Source organism: Lampris incognitus, chromosome 2 (assembly GCF_029633865.1).
Source record: "Lampris incognitus isolate fLamInc1 chromosome 2, fLamInc1.hap2, whole genome shotgun sequence".
In the NCBI taxonomy this organism is placed as follows: domain Eukaryota; kingdom Metazoa; phylum Chordata; class Actinopteri; order Lampriformes; family Lampridae; genus Lampris; species Lampris incognitus.
In genome coordinates, this window is record NC_079212.1 from 116,005,864 (window position 1) to 116,023,489 (window position 17,626).

The window sequence follows — 17,626 nt, forward strand, 5'->3', positions numbered from 1 at the left end:
TCTTCCTGGCTGGCGTTGGTTCTATGGACAGTGACATTTTTGGACTGCATTGCAAATTTACAGAATGGACTGTGTTGCTGACTTGTTTGTGTGTGTGTGTGTGTGTGTTTTTTTTTTTTCTTTGTTCTCTCCGTTTTTGTATGTTTTTGGTGGTGTCATTTTCTTTTGGATATGTGTTTCTTGTCTTTTGTGTTGCGCTGCTGTGGGCTGGGAGAAACAAAATTTCATCTCTTGTGTATGACATTACATGAATGAGATGACAATAAATTGTTTCTGATTTCTGATTCATATAGACGTCTATTAATACGGTAATTTATAAAACGTACAATTTTCTTTTGCCTAATTTCATCGTTGGAAACTGTCTCTCAGGCATTCTCGTAAGAGGTGGGAGCGGTTTGTGCACAGCGAGAATCAGCACCTGGTCAGCCCCGAGGCCCTGGACTTCCTTGACAAGCTTCTGCGCTACGACCATCAAGTGAGACTGACGGCGCGTGAGGCCATGGATCACCCTTACTTCTGTAAGCTGGAATGGATGCTCAAAGCCTTTCATTTGTAATTATACAAATTCTTGGACGGAATTGATCGGAACATTATCAGAGTTGTGATGGCGCTTTTTTTTTTTTGGTTTGTCTTCTCACAGTCCCAATTGTGAAGGATCAGTCTCGTATGGCAGGGTCAACAAACTTGCCCAGTGGGAATACTGCTAATAGCACAGCTAGCATGATTACTGGTGAGTTCTCATACCGCTGTGGTGTTCATGTCCGACGTTGCAAGTTGAACTCCTTTCACACTTATGTTGTTTAGTCCGGACTTTCAGACTTTCCAGAAAAGTCCGAACCAGATTGCCAGGTGTGAAACCTCTTGGACCAGGGTACAGGGATCAAAGACTCGGTCTTTGGTCCAAGCTCAGGAGGTAGTCTCGGTTCAGACCAAGGTTCATGAATGTCTAATGTGAAATCAAAGGTTTGGACTTTCGGATCAATCATAGGAAGTGATAAAACAAACACAAACAGTAACACCTAGCAACAGCGAGCGCGCCTGGCAACAACGAGCGCACCTGGCGGCAATAACGAGCCAAAAGTTCAAGTCAAGATAATGGTCAAGATGAGCCGCAGTAGTACTTGGGGGGAGGAGGAGACAAAATATTTAATTGATATATGGTCAGACGATGCCATACAGAAAGAATTGGAGAGCGTCCACAAAAATGCAATTACTTTCGCTACCTTCGCGGAAAGAATGAGAGAGGGGGGTTATGAAAGGACCGGTGAGCAGTGTCACCTGAAGCTGAAGAAGCTGCGCCAGTCGTATTGCAAAGTGAGGGATGCCATGAAGAGGAGCGGGGCATCCTCATCTGAAAAGGAAAAATGTCCTTTTTATGACCTTTTGGACCCAATCCTCAGCACTCGCCCAACGAGCTCACCGGTCAGAGTGATGGAATCCGGTACAGTCGTCAACGGTCGTGCTGCGAGCTGTGACGAGAGCGGTGAGTTAACGTTAGCTAACCTAACGAAAACTAGCTTTCCTGTCCTATCTAGTCCTAGCTAACGTTAGCTTGCTTGGCTACGTTAGCTAACGTTTGCTCTCTAACGTTAGCCTGACTGGATAACAAACGCCACCATCTCTAGCTATTTTATAAGTTAGCACTAACGTTAATACTAAGAGGGGGCAATAGTTAACTAGCTATCCGCCTCAATCAATTGCCAGTTGTGTCAAGCGAGCTAACGTTATGAACTTAGTGCCAGCTTCTTGCCAGGTTTTCTTTTATCAGTGAGTGTTATTAAGTCGCAATGTTTTCTCTGCATGTCAGTGCAGTCTTCTGGTCTCTTACCCTGCCAACGTTACTATGTTATCGGAGAACTAGAGTTGCTGCGGAGAAATGAATTGCTACTTTGTTATCGCCCAACCTCTGGCTAACTTAACGTTACTTCTGTTTTCAAATCACTGGTAGATGTAGTTTTTAGTAACGTACTGTATGTGAACTGTTGTCACGCAGGGCCTAGTTAATCCATGTCTACAGGTCAGGGTATTATTATACCATAGCCTGGGGTTCAGGTGACCCCTACTGACATAAAGAAGCAACTGCACGGAAATATTATTTTAGAATTTATTGCACACTACTGTAGGCTACACTCCTAGGCTATCCAACAAGTACATTATTCCCGGTAGTAACCAAATTTCTCTTTTCACAGGCCCAACAACTTCAGCTGAGGAAGGGGCCGCTTCAGGTTCCAGTGGTCATGAGGAAGGGACCAGTTCAGCTCGTGACCCAAAGAAAAGGTCAGGCAAAAAGAGGGCCAGAGAAGAAGATGAACCCCCTGAGTGGCAGAGGAAGTTTTGGGAGGATTTTACCAAGTCAGAGGACAGTAGGCAGGAGAGGGAGGATGCTGCGATGGAGAGGTGGTTAAGGAGGCAGGAGGAAGCGGAGGAGAGGCAGTTGAGGATGATGCAGGAGCAGCAGATGGTTGCCAGCACCATGTTTCTGAATGCCATTCAGAGCTTGGTGCAAAGCATGCAGCAGCAACCACAACAACAGCCTGCAGCATCCTGGGGTTCAACACCTTCTCATGCCCCCCTGGCTCCTTCTCCATGGGACCAAACACGCTGTCCTCTGGTCCATGGTGGATGGCTTGCACAGAGGTCTCTACACCAACCATCTCACCAACAACCTACCCCAGCTCCTTCTCCAGCTCCACTCCCACCACCAGTTCACTCACCACCACCTATCCCAACCCAACCCCCCAACCCCTTAGAGACAAGCAGAAATGTTCTGTATCCTGATGGTGACAACAAAAATTATTTTTATCAGATTTATTAAAAGTGTCAGAGTGACAAATTGAACTGAGTACTTTAAATTACAACCTGAATGCACTTCTTTAATTAATAATTCATATGATAAATGATAAATTAATTTTCTGTGGCCAAATGAGTTCCCATAATCTTTTGGGTGCAGAGTTGCCTTATCCTTTTGATAGAATGTTTATTGACAGTTAATGATCTTTTATTTGTTTAATAAATGTTGAAGTGTTTGTACAGTATGTTTCTCTCTTCAAATCATTCCTCCTTCCCAACATTCCTCCTCATTGAATCGAACTGAAGTAGCTAGTACGAATTAAAAACAATACCAGTGAATCTGTTGCTCTTGTGTCAATGTTGAAACAATTACTGTAAAAGCAGTTGTAGAAAGAAATAGATTGCCTTTAACTTTTAATGCTAATGTTTAATAGTTTTACTTTTCACAGAATTTGATGAGTGGTGGGGCTGTTAATGTTTCCATACACACATTTTAATCATGAAATAACAGACGACACATTAAATAATTAAATTACAACAAAAGCTTCAAAATTATGCTATTAGATGGTTGTAGCTAGCCTGGCCTCCACTCTATCTGAAGCGTTCTCTTATGAACCGCTCTGTCAGACTGGGGTACATCCCTTTGGGGCTAATTTCTTCCCTTCCAACTTGGAAGGAAAGGATTTATCCAATCATACTGCAGGATTTTTGAATAACTCACTTTGCAACGTGGAGTAACCCACCTTTACAATTTGATTGGTTCATCTGGTTCAGGAAGTACAATGTATCGTTTGTATCTAGCAGTTTGATTGGATAAATCCTTCCCTTCCAAGTTGGAAGGGAAGAAATGAGCCCCAGTGGGATGCACCCCAGTCTATTTGACAGAATGCTTTGTAAAAGAGCATGTTAAATAGAGTGGGGGCCAGGCTAGGTTGTAGCTGTGTGTGTGTGTGTGTGTGTGTGTGTGTGTGTGTGTGTGTGTGTGTGTGTGTGTGTGTGTGTGTGCGCGCGTGTGCGTGTGCGCGCGCGAAATTACACTGGGTGCATTTGATTTCAACCCTACCTACTAGTGCATATACTAATCTATATCGTATGCAAAAATAGTATACTACATCAAGAGATTTCCACTGCTCTCACCTACTATATACATACTATATTTTGTGTGGAGCAGTATTTACCAAATATTATGTAGTATACATGGTGTATATATACTACATTATAATGTAAAAAGTAGTGTTTAATTTGGATGCACCCACTGTCTCCTCATTCCTCACTTGCAAAATGAGCACACAGTGCGTCTCTAATATTCACCCCACTCTCAACACCATTGTAAGGCCGGTGGATGTGGTCTTCAGAGTCTGGTCTCTGATCTTCACCCTCAGTTTTATCATCATATTCCTCATTGTGACTTTCACAAAAATTGTGAAGTACACAACAGGTGAACACAACATCACTGACAAAGCTGACATGAAAGTCTGACCGTTTCAATAGACACCTCCATCTTCCTTTTAAGCGTCCGAAAGCCCTCTCCACGGTCATTTTGGCTTGACTCAGGCGGTAATTGAAAGCAGATTGCGCTGGTGTTATCCCTCTGCTCACTGGGTATGGCTTCATTAACCATGGTAGCAATGGATAGGCAGCATCTCCAAGTACCAGAAGAGGTATGTCCACACCATTCAAGTTTTCTCTCCGGTCTGGCAAGAGTGTACCATCCTGTCCTTGATGATAAAATGAGGAGTTTGCGAACACACGTGCATCATGGACCCTCCCCGGCCAGCCAATGTTGACATCCCAGAATCTCATCCGATGATCTACAACACCTTGTAGGATGATGGAATGGAATTCCTTGCGGTTACGGTAGTCATTTGGGTAGACATCTGGGGCCAGGATTGCAATATGGCTTCCGTCCACTGCTCCGACACACTGTGGGAACTCCCATTTGTCGTGGAATCCCTTTACAATCTCTTCCACTTCGGCAGCTGAAGGTTTGTGGAGGTACAGTGGTGCAAGTAATTCATTGATGGCAGACACAACTTGCTGGGTGAAAACACAAACACTTGACAGGCCAACACCAAAGAGATGAGAGAGGGATCGGAGCTCGAGATTGGTGGCTAGCCTCCACAAGCACACCGCCACGCGTAACTCCACCGATGCTGCCCGGCAGAATCTAGTGTCTTGATGGGTCAGCTTTGGACGGAGTATGTCACAGAGATGATGGAAGGTGGCTTTCCTCATCCTGAAGTTGTCCAGAAACTCTCTGTCTGTCCATACATCTCCTACTTGCTGCCACCATGCCTGACTCCCTGGTCAGACCCAGATGCTCCTGTATAAGGGGGGTATAGCATAGGAAAAAAGGCTATTAAAGTCATGTTATAGAATAATTGCTGTAGCTTCCTGAACTAGCAAAGTATACTATAGAATTTCTAAGATAAGATATGCTGTCTGCTGTTTCTTTGACACTTTTGTTTTTGTTAGGAAACAGATTGGAACTATGCAGCTTACTGCCTGTTTATTCAGTTAATAATAATAGCATTCCTTGAAATACCACCATGCCACCAGAGGGCAGTAGTGGAGTAGTGGTGACAATGGGTAATGGGATTTGGAAAGATGAAGAAGTCAACGTTCACTTGATGTTTGAAGAATGAAGTTACTCTAACGTTTACGAACGAAGCTGCTCGTCTCATAACCTCTTTTGGTTAGAACACAAACTTTCATAGACAAATTGTAGGCTACTCGCCCCAGAATAGTTGATAGTCTACCTTTAGTACCAGACTAAAGGTAGCCTTTGTAGCCTAACGTTAATATTTTGCCCGGAGTCCCAACTTGCTAACTGTAACCATTGGGCTACGTTAGCTACGTAGCAAAGCACCGAAAATGTTAGGCTACATTGTAACTAGTTAGCTAGCTAGCTAACGTAAGACGTTACCTAATCATTCTTGTCCCAATGCTACAAGGTAACGTTAGCTAGCCTAGCGTAAGCGTTTAGATAAAGTTATATGATAGCAAGATGATCAAGGGGCTTGTGTACAGTCGTGGGCATGAGTTTCTTTTAGTTTAAACTGCTAATGATCATTGATAAGAGAGGAAAGATGTGAAAACTTACCTTGTTTGTCTAATGGTTCTGGGAATCTCTTGCAGTATTGTTACACCCAGCAACCTTCGCTTCCTTGCCTGCCGTCTGCGTCGTCTACCGTTATGCAAAAGGCATCTAATTGAATGGCGACGACGAGCTAATCGCAAAAGCACACCTTGGTAATTAAAATGTTGGATGCAAAAGCATATTTGTAACAGTACGATGGCAACAAACTGAACAAAGATTTGATCCATGGCTAGATAGGCAATTGAACCCGCCACGGCCACACAGGTGATTCGGGTGCCTCAATTGCATTGCTCAGGTAACCGTTAACGTTTAGATTTCGTTCTGAGTTGCCAGGTTACTGTTGATCCTTTGGTTCATAGGTCCGCTGGTATGAAAGCAAAAGTCCTGAACCTAATGACTATAAAATAACAGATGTGAAAGCACCAGAACCAGACTCTGGTTCAGACCTTGGTTTGGACTTTCAAGTGTGAAAGGGACCTTAGTGATTGAGTTCAAGAGGATCTGCTCTTTTTTTGCCAACAGATGTATATTTTCAGAAATATAAAGCTGCCGGTTAAGATATTCTTGATCATTCCGAATTTAAACAAGGCCACTCATAGAATGCACAGTTTAAAACCCTGACACACTGTACAATATTGGTCGTCATAAGGCCTTCTCAGAGAAAATTTCCCTGACATGGGCAAATTGTTTGCTGTGAACAGTGGTGAATGGCTGTCTTGAATCATTCACTTTGACAGGGTAAAGAACAGCTGATAGAGTGCCATTTTAGGCTCCGATGAAGTTCTAACATTGAGAAAACTTAATATAATCATAATATAGAAAATAGAATCTGATTCTTTGGCCTTGAAAACATAGCCCTGAAAACTGAATTCAAGACTTAAGTCAAACATGCTGCTATCCGCTTTTATGGGGAATTTCTTGTGGGAAATTCCTGCCAAAAGCTCACTTGCCCACAAAATGTTATGACCATCCATCCGTTTTCGAGATATCTTGCTAACATATACAAACGACGGCAAAAAAAGAAAAACAAAACAAACCACCTTGGCAGATGTAAAATAATAATAATTTTAAAAAAAAAAGTGTTCTTGTCAACAGTGATATGGGGAAGCTCTGAGAGGCAAGTGACACATCTTGTCAGGATCATTTTTCTAAGCGTTTGTTGTTGTAATACCCATTTCGGCCACAAGAGGCTGAAGTGCAGCTCTACCCCATGTTCTAAATATCCCAGTGAGCACCATCTGGGATTTCAGTATTGATTTCTATTTGAAAACTTGGTGATATTCGGTCTGCCATCTAAGACCTCTTTTCAACCAACTAAAATGCAGTTACAACATCCACGTTTCACAAAACACAATTTGTTTAATCATTTTGTTCAGTTGTAGGTTGAAAGAGAGATATTGATTAGTTGAAGGAATTTCTGTAAAGTCATATTACACTTGTAGGCGAAATGTGGTCTACACAAAGATGTACTTTCAACACGTTTGATATTTCATATAAAATGTCATAAATATGGAACTATATCGGAATTACATAGGCTGTGTGGTGCCAAAAAGAAGCTTCCAGGACATTGTAATGGGAGCAGTTCTCTGCATTAATGTAAAATAACTAAATCTTACTTGGAAGAAAACATGAATGCTTTTAATCCTCCCAGTGAGGATTTTTTTGTTGTTGAAGACATTGCAATAGTGATTTTTTTTAACAATATACTCGTATCTTAAATTATTCTTTCCTGATTCCTGATTTTTTTCAAACCCTTAGATGCATAAGTGGGTCAAAAATGACTTTGCAAGGTCGTTTTCTTGCAATATCTTCGTAATGAAAAATGATCATTTCAGATTCCAGCGATTCCTCAAAAAACATGTTTTTGATATCGTGCCATTTACATTTTTAGGTAACTTACCTTTTATACATTTTAAGAAATTGTAGTTTTTGTATTACTACCCCAAGCTTCCATAAGTGGGTCAAAAATTACCTGCATGCATTTTGTATGGAATGTCATGGGAATGAACCTTTGATTCTTATCAACTGTGGCTGTCAGGAATATATTTACTGCGGACCACACTTACGATATCAGAAGTGTCACCCCTCGGGAAGATTCTTTTACGCACAAGATCTAATACATGTAAGTATTAGCTTCATTTTTTACCTCAGAATATATTTGATGTCATCAAATCGATATATTTCAACAACATACTTGCACATTCATGTGTGTGCGTGTCATTCGTAACTATTGTGTGAAAGAGTATGTGTTATCATCTATCAACAGATTAGCCTATTTTATAGTTAGCTAACACTAGCCAGCTAACTAAGCTAGCTAACATTACTGTATGTACTGTGCGTGTGTGTGTGTGTGTGTGTGTGTGTGTATTTCTGTGTCATTCATGACAATCAATCAAGTTGCATTTTATATAGCGCGTTTCTAGCTGCAACAGCCACTCAAAGCACTTTACTTAAACATATAAATAAAAAGAAAAAAACAGTCAGATGTATTCAGGAGTTTACTGCCCTGATACGCGGATTGGAATACTCCTGGATATGAACTAGGTTTGGGGGCCTGCCTCGAGTCATAAGTTGCCATGGTGAATAATCCCCTGGGGGTGCTTGCAAGGGAACATTTGAATTTCACACTTTGGGCCACCAGGTATCCTTCAATTGAGGGTATGCATTCATGTCACTTTCCCACTGGAACAAGCCCCCTCAGCCGCAGTGAGTGGCGAAACATCCCGCAACATGGCTGCTTCTAGTAGTGGGGGAAACAGTGAAACCGGGATTATAATGCATGATTATCTGCTTAAATTAAAGGAAGTTGGACTTGACAGTGACCCGTACAGCTTACCAAATAAACAGTGGTCCATGGACATTAACATTTGGCCACAAATCGAGTTTCCTGATATTTATATGTACTTGATTTTACGCCAGGGAAATACACAAAGCAAAGCCTGAAGGTATAAAAAAAGTCTTGACGCATGGTCATACTTCAAGGCGGGATTTGTTGGCGAAATTAAAGTGATGAGGACACTGGTGGACATTCTGGTTGTATGTTGACAGGTTTGTACAAATATTTATTTTATTTTATTAAGTTACAACTGTGAAAACTGTAACGTTAAGCCAGCCGTTCTCCCCTTTGCTTGTAGAACATAACACAAGGATGTTTTTAAAAAAATATGCTGACAAAAACTTATGAAAGATGCTAAATATTTAATTGATGAGTAGTCAATACAGTATATGACTTTATGATTTTACCATTTAATGTTACCCAAAAATCCAGCATAGCCTAACGTTAGCCTACCTGACACAAAATAGGAACTGCAAATCCACAATTCGGTACCTGGATTCCCATTGTTTCTGTGAATTGCAGCAATCCATTTGTTTCGCTTTACCTTATTTTTCGGTAGTCTGTAAAAAAGATAACTCCGATTTCTTGTGAAATCTATTAGTTCAGTCTATCGCACAATAGCTCTTTCCCATTTTAGATGTGTTTTCGCTGTATTCAAGCTGGACATTAACGCTGCCCCTCAGTCTTTTTGCCACTCAGTGCCGCGTTACCGCGTGAGTTCCGCATCTGTGATGTCACCTGCATACCCTTTATTGGTCAAAAAGTCATACCTTCGATTGGTGGCACAATGTCTTCCCCCGCATATAAAACCCCTACCCATTGGTCCAGTGTGTGTCCCCAGATATGGTTTCATATGGTTTATATTATCATCATTATTATTGCTGTTGTTTTGTGTTCATAGGTCGATTACATTACACAAAAAATTACTATAAATAAATAAAATACAGTATAATGTAAATTATTAGGCATATAAATTGAGTGTATATATATATATATATATATATATATATATATATATATATATATATATTCAACGGTAGGGAAATTGCTCAGTGAATAAGGAGCAAAATAATCCAGTAAGTCAAGCAAAGAGTATGATATGATCATGTATCAACAAATTAGCCTATTTTATAGTTAGTTAACACTAGCTAGCTAAATATTGATCAATGGGTTTGCTTGTCATTCAAAGCATTCTCTTCCTTTTATGTTTCCTCATCCAAGGTGTCCTGGCTGCCAGGTATACAGCTGAAATGGTTCTACAGATGCTGGATGATGGAGAGGCAGTTACAGGGTTGGACTCAGAATCTGAAATCTCAGATGATGAGGACCCAGACTATTGTCCAGGTGGAGATGTCAGTCGTTCACCTAGAAATCCAGCTCTGCTAATTGAACAGGATCAATCAGACACAGAAGATTCCTCTTGTGAGTCCTCTGAAGAAGAAAATTAAGTCCAAAATCACGTCCAACAGAATGAGTCGTAAGGGCTCTTACTGGAGCGAGTTGCCTCCCACCCAGGACAGAACACCAAGCCACAATATCCTGAGAAGTCGGTTAGGGCTTGCACCAGGGCTTACCACCACAGTCTCACCAAACGATGCATGGGAGCTCTTTATCACTGATAATCACATACAAGAGGTGATGAAGTGCATGAACTTGGAGGGACAGAGAGCTAGAGGAAAAGAGTGGAAAAATGTCAACAAAGATGAATTCATGGCCTTCATTGGATTGACCCTTCTTGCAGGAAGTGAGAAGAACTAGGATGTATCAGTCCGTGAGCTGTTTGGGAGTCCTTTACATAATCCCATGTACAAGGCCCTATGGCTGTTGGAAGATTTGAAGATATTCGCCGTATCTTGCGCTTCGATGACAAGAGGACCAGAGCCGTCCGACTGGAAACAGACCATATGGCAGCCTTCCGCTACATATGGAACCTGTTACTGGGCAACTGCAGACAGAGATTCATCCCCAGTGATTGTGTCACTGTGGATGAACAGCTTGTGCCTTTCAGGGGGAGTAGCAGGTTTTTACAGTACATGCCAAACAAGCCTGCCAAGTACGGCCTAAAGATCTTCTGGGTTTATGATGCATGCATCCCCTATGCAGTAGATGGGATGGTTTACATTGGGAGACAACCAGGGGAAGAAGTTCAGAAGAATCTGAGGGAAAACACTGTCCAGTAGTTGTGTAGTAGATTCAGAAACACAGGTTGCAACATCACCACAGATAACTTTTTTTTACCAGTGTGCCTCTTGCACAGCATCTCCTAGAGAGGGATCTTACTATTGTGGGGACTCTACAATAGAACAAGCCAGACATCCCTTCTCTGATGAAGGCTTCCAAGTTCAGAGAAGTTCACAGCACAGAGTTTGGATTCAATGGTAGCCTTACCATGGTCAGCTATGTCAGAAAGAAAGGAATGGCTGTTGTACTCCTGAGCATGATGCACCACGACTAAGTGGTGGATGAAAATAGCAGAAAGAAAAAACCAGAAGTGTTCACATTCTACAACAAGACCAAAGGAGATGTCGACATCATGGACCAGATGGTTAGCACTTACACCTGCAAGCGCCAAACACAGAGGTGTGGCCCATGGTGCTGTGGTACAACATCCTTGACATCACCACCCTGAATGCCTGAAGGCTTTGTCTTTCAGAGAAAGAGCTCAGGAAGAGGTGGGATTCTCTGTGAACCCAGTATACCCGGTACAAGAAACTTGCACCCTCAGGAAGTTTTGAAGCCCAGAAGACTGGCAGGCAGCAATGGATCCTGACCCGGCTGCAGTTTTTAGAGCGCCACACAAAAAAGATCGAGACCACTTCCTACCTAACAATCAGGGTAACTGAACCATCTTATCTGTTGAGTAAAAAGAAAACATTGTTTCTTGCTTCTTTCATTTACTTATTGTAAGTCGCTTTGGATAAAATCATCTGCTAAATGACCAATAAATACAAATTTACAAGAATTGCCCACTGATTGTCCAGGTGGGGGTTTCTATCCCTCATTCACATGTAGCCTTCATACGTTAACTTAGTTTAACACGCCCATTATCTTCAACAATATGCCATGAAGTGCATGTGTAGCATCCGAATTAAGCCAAAGCCTTAATCACAATTCGTATGTACTGTGAGGGAAGCTTATTCACACCAGGCATTTCACACCTGACCACACTCCAACCAAATGGAGCCCAAATTTCAGGTTAATACCAATGATAACAATGCCCTGTTGTTGTTATGAATGCTTGGTGAACGGTTTTAAGAATCCATGGTATTAAATCCCCTTCATTGTGAATGTATTCTTATTTTTTTAAGGAACCTGGCCTCTGATTCTGTTTGTGATATTCATGGACAGGATCTCAAGGCGCAGCCAAGGTGAGGAGTGTGTCCATTTTGGGAACCTCAGAATTGCATCTCTGTTCTTTGCAGATGATGTGGTTTTATTGGCTTCATCAGAACGTGACCTCCAGTGTGCACTGGGGCGGTTTGCAGCTGAGTGTGAAATGGCCAGGATGAGAGTCAGCACCTCCAAGTCTGAGGCCATGGTTCTCTACCGGAAAATGGTGGTTTGCTTCCTCCAGGTTGGGGATGAGTTGTTGCCTCAGGTGAAGGAGTTCAAATATCTCGGGGTCTTGTTCACGAGTGAGGATAGGATGGTGCGGGAGATTGACAGGCGGATTGGTGCAGCATTAGCAGTAATGCGGATGTTGTACCAGACCGTTGTGGTGAAAAGGGAGCTGAGCCAGAAGGCAGAGCTGTCAATCTTCGTTCCAACCCTCACCGATGGTCATGAGCTTTGGGTAGTGACCAAAAGGGTGAGATTGCATTACAAGTGGCTGAAATGAGTCCTCCGTAGGGTGTCTGGGCTCAGCCTTAGGGCGAGGAGCTCGGACATCTGGAGGGAGCTCGGAGTAGAGCTGCTGCTCCTTCGTGTCAAAAGGAGCCAGTTGAGGTGGTTCGGGCATCTGACCAGGATGCTTCCTGGGCGCCTTCCTTTGGAGGTTTTCCGGGCACGGCCAACTGGGAGGAGACCCCAGGGTAGACCCAGAACTTGCTGGAGGGACTACATGCCCAATCTGGCTTGGGAATGCCTTGGGATCCTACAGGAGGAGTTGGAGGGCGTTGTTGGGGAGAGGGTATGTCTGGGGTGCCCTACTCAGCTTGCTGCCACCATGACCCCACCCCGGAGAAGCAGCTGAAGATGAATGAATAATGAGTAACCTTGGGTGGCTGGTGCTTATTCTGATTCACCCTCAGATGGCACTAGCAGTGAGACCTTGACCAGCACCCCAGAGGAGCCCTGCTTCTTTGATGATGCGCAAAGGCCCAGCAGTCCCCTTGCAGAATCCGCCATCTGTGGAGCAGAGTCCACACGAACACATCGCAGAGAGGAACCTTTGCTAAGCACCTCCACCCAGTCAAGCACTTTGAGGTCTCGGGTTAAGTGCAGCAAGAAGATGCTGGACAAGTCTGCTAGTGAGGCATCAACAAACTTGATGCGCACCATTGGTAAAACCCTGGAAAGGTTAGCTTCTCAGGAAGACCACAATATTGCCATCTCCACCTACTGCAAAAACTTTGAGCACAGAATGTGGCAGTTGCCCTCACATTTACTGCCACATTTCCAGCATGAGTTGGACAACTGCCTCTTTAAGTATTCGGTGGACCAGAGCTTTGCATTAGAAACCTCCGGACAAACAGTATAGTCTTCTGTAATGATGTAGTTGTAACAGAGCTGTCCATGTAAATAATTCCTGCACACTTGTATTTTATGTTTTTATTACCTACTTTTTAAAAAAAAAATTATATTTATTTGTGATGCTGTGCTATGCAGTTGTCATCGTTCATTGTCCATTGTACTGCACATTTGATAATAAAATACTTTGACTTTGATAAAGGATACTTGCAGTAGCACTTCTTTGTCAAGAGTGAATACCTGACAAGATAGTATAATGCAAAATACAAAACTGTATTTTGTAATGTATGAAGTTTATGCGGCGGCACGGTGGTGCAGTGGTTAGTGCAGTCGCCTCACAGCAAGAAGGTCCTGGGTTCGAGCCCCGGGAAAGTCCAACCTTGGGGGTCGTCCCAGGTCGTCCTCTGTGTGGAGTTTGCATGTTTTTCCCGTGTCTGCGTGGGTTTCCTCTGGGGGCTCCGGTTTCCTCCCACGGCCCAAAGACATGTAGGTCAGGTGCAGGTGAGTCGGCCATACTGAGATGTCCCTAGGTATGAATGTGTGGGTGTGTGTGTATGTCGGCCCTGTGATGGCCTGGCGGCCTGTCCAGGGTGTCTCCCTACCTGCTGCCCTATGGCTGCTGGGATAAGCTCCAGCGTCCCCGCAACCCTGAGAGCAGGATAAGCAGTTCGGATAATGGATGGATGGTTGAAATTTATGCTGAGTGGTAGAGAGAGAATCATGAAATTAGCAGGCAGGTGTACTTAGTTTGTCAATATTTTTGAGTATGTATAGCTTTTTATGAATAGCTTTTTCTTTTACACTGTAGATCAAGATGCAGCATTTAAAAAAATCGAATTATCAAGTAAATTTTTTTTAATACTATGTATGTATGTCATATTTGGAGTTAACATAGCCACATGTATAGAAATAAGTGGAAATTTGGGTTAATATAAGCTTTCCATCTATTTTAAAAACACCATGTGGAGTACATTGTATGCCAACAAATGTTTTTATTCCAAAGCAGATAATTACAAGCCTGTCACATTTTTACGTGCTAGTATTCATTGTGTTTCATGCATTCAAGTTTTCTCGTCAGTCAGACACATCAGATCCTATAGTACAGCAATTTCCTCCTCCTCCTCCTCCTCCTCCTCTTTGGAGGGAAACAGGATGGGCATACACATTTCCTATGTTTTGTCCCACTGAAAAGGCATCTCACCAATATCGGAACTAAAGTAACAGCATAGATCATCACTGTGCTGCTCGGCTCATGCTGTAGCATTGATGTGTGTGGCAGGGAGGCCTGCCGTAGGTTGGGGTCTTGTCTCTATCTTCCTGGGATAGTGTCATGATCCGATCCTTCCTGTCAACGATTCCCACCATGTATAGGTCACAGCTCTCAGTCCACAAGAAGTTTTGCAGAGTACAGCAAGCCAAAACAATGTCCTCCACTTTGGCAGAATCTTGAATGTTAAGCAGTAAGTGGTGCAGGAGCAGGGATGTTGGATGTTCTATTCTCCAGGTCATCCTGCAGTGAGCATCCACCAAATACTCCGCCATCTGAAATCCGGCCATTGCAACCAACATCTACGTACAGGAACCTGTAATTGCTGTCAACCATTGCCATTAGGACTATGGAAAATGTATGCTTGTAGTTGTAGAATGTTGATCCGGTTCCTGGTGGGGGGGCAAATGTTAACTTGTTTCCCATCCAGAGCACCTAGCCCGGAATCCATCGGCTACTTGCTGCCATTCTTCCACTGTGTCTGGGCACTGAAAAACAATACAATGTAGAACCTATGAAGGCTAGTTTGATATGCCAGCTAGTTTTATATGTCAGACCCTTGATAACTTTTAGCCATGTGGCGACGTGTCACTGTCCAAATGCCTAGAGACTGCACTATAAATCTCAAATTATCTAAAAAAAGAAAACATATCACATACCTTCAGGTAATTCTCTTTTAAAACTTGGTAGATTGCTGCACAGGTTTCAGGAACGAATTGCCAAATAGTTGATACTCCCACTCAGAACTGGTAAGACAGGCTCCTGAAGCTTTCCCCTGTAAATATTAACAAGCACATAAATCAGTTATCTATACTACAGGATTCCTACACCTTTTCCAAAGTCAAATCAAGCATTTTTCAGGCCTTTTCAAGGTGCATTTTTCAAGCTTTTTCCAGCACCTTACAGCTGTAGTAAATTACATATCTATATACAGTACATACAGTATGCTGATTATTGTGCTTCATCACATTACATTAGATGTTATTGTGCAATAAATAACCAACATTATGTTTCGTGACAGCATTCTACAGAAGGGTGACAAATTAAAGGAAAACACAACAAAGTTTCATGTTTCAAAATCCGATATAACCAAAATTTCAAGCAGGTTCAAGCACTTGATCCAAAATCCAAGCACTTTTCAAACCTTAAAAAGCATAATATACAAACTGAAAAAGTGTTGTAATGTTAAATATAGAAAAACCTTTAGCTTGCCTACCTGTTGCCAAGAAGCACAGTGTAATGTTCCCCTACAGAGATACAATCCCGGTAGTTAGTGTTTTGCCTCTGGATGATTGAACTGATAAGTTCCTTCAACATGTGGAACTGAACAGGAAAGAGCCGAGCGAAATTTTTAAAATCGGAGGTTTCATTTATCTCCAGCTCTCGACAAGTTCGGGAAAGCCCCTTGAGCCTGTCGCTGTATTATCTGTGACTTCACCCATTTAGTGCAATTTCACCTTATTTTTCGCCTCCGCCTCTCCGTTTCTTCTTCCACAACCAAAAGACCAAGCGCTGACAACTTCAGTGCCGTTGGCAACTTTTTAGAAGTAACTATATTACGACACCGTCTGTAGTGGGCGAGAGTTGAGTGAAAATGATAAGCAAATGCTGCTTTGTTTACAGTTTGTATATCCGCAGTCCTGGGTCATCTGGCTTCAAATTTTGAATGACGAATACAGACTACCGCCACCTGCTGGTATGGAGAGTTATTTCCTCTCACGCAGGCGCAGAACGTACATGCTAGTTGGCAGTTGGCTGTAGTCTTTGTGGTGTGTTCAAGTGCTACTTTTTGGCCCAGATGCAGGCAACGTGAGGTGACACAACAGTCAACCTTCATCGCCACTAGTTCTCTGATGTCAATTTGGTGTGTCTGGGCCTGAAAAACAAAAAAGTGTATTCATATGGGAATCGAACCCCGTTTGCCCATGGGGATAAGGCTTGGATTTATGGACTGAGCTATTGAGCTAGTGTAAGTAGTTCTCCATGTAGTGGTTATAGTCTAGTCAATACATTTTCAATGAGGTGCACCCTCCAAACAAATGCTCATATCTTCATTTGTTATTTTACATTAATGCACAGAACTGCTCCTGTTACGATGTCCTGGAAGCTTCTTGTTGGCAGCACACAGCCTGTATAGTTCCATGTTTGACATTTTATTAAATACGTTGAAATTGACCTTTGGCAAAGTACCGCCCCAGAACAGTGCTTGTCCAGTCCTACCTTAGCAACGGTTTCTACGTGAGGGAGGTCCGTCAAGCTTTCAAACAGACAGCAAAATGCTGAAACGGTGTGCCTATGAGATCTGCAAATCAGATACTAGATATCTGAAAAGTTTGGAGGGGATGTAATTTTCTTTCCCTTCCTGAAACCCAGAACACAAGAAACGCAATGTTGGCAATGTATTTCGCAGTATAGCAGACCCCATGGCTAGCTTAATCTGTCCAAAATCAACAAAAATATCTGTCTGCTCCAAGCTAAGCTTGCTACTAGCTATTATTGATACCTAATATAGCTAACATATTATGACTGTTACTTTTACCCACACAGTGATTATTACCATTATTAACGTAGCAACGTATTACTAACAAAATAACATTATTAATGTACCAGTTGAACATAACCAGCTTAGTCTATGGCCAGAGATACCTAATTTAGTGATAGCTATTGATAGCCAGCCGAAAAACATAACTTTGTTATACTAGTCACAGGTTAGCCAGGTCCCACCTTTCATTTCAGAGCATAAAGACCCATGGGGAGGGTCGGCTGGGATGGTCTCTGGCCAGTCTGACCTCCCCATATCCAGCCTATTTTAAATGTTGTTACCCCTCTATGAACCCCAGGTGGGGACTGTCCATTCGGAAAAGTCATCCAGCCTGTGGAGGCATCTCGTTTGCCTTATTTTGTTGAAAATACCGGGTCTGGTCCGAAGGTAAAAAAAAACAAT

At 42.6% G+C, this 17,626-nt stretch overlaps 1 protein-coding gene across 6 annotated transcripts in view; it reads left to right on the forward strand.

Annotated features, from left to right (window-relative positions):
- Window positions 1-17,626, forward strand: part of LOC130134288 (casein kinase II subunit alpha) — a 53,973-nt gene that overhangs the window by 23,301 nt on the left and 13,046 nt on the right. For 2 of the 6 annotated variants that reach the window (XM_056302197.1, XM_056302199.1), the window contains 3 exons: window positions 370-518; window positions 641-730; window positions 2,190-3,044. In XM_056302197.1, the coding sequence (XP_056158172.1) occupies window positions 370-518; window positions 641-730; window positions 2,190-2,815 (865 nt within the window). In that variant the 3' untranslated portion in view covers window positions 2,816-3,044. Of the gene's footprint in view, window positions 1-369; window positions 519-640; window positions 731-2,189; window positions 3,045-12,148; window positions 13,567-17,626 lie in introns of those variants that run through there. The other 4 variants (XR_008814229.1, XM_056302200.1, XM_056302198.1 and 1 more) reach the window with 3 other exon arrangements.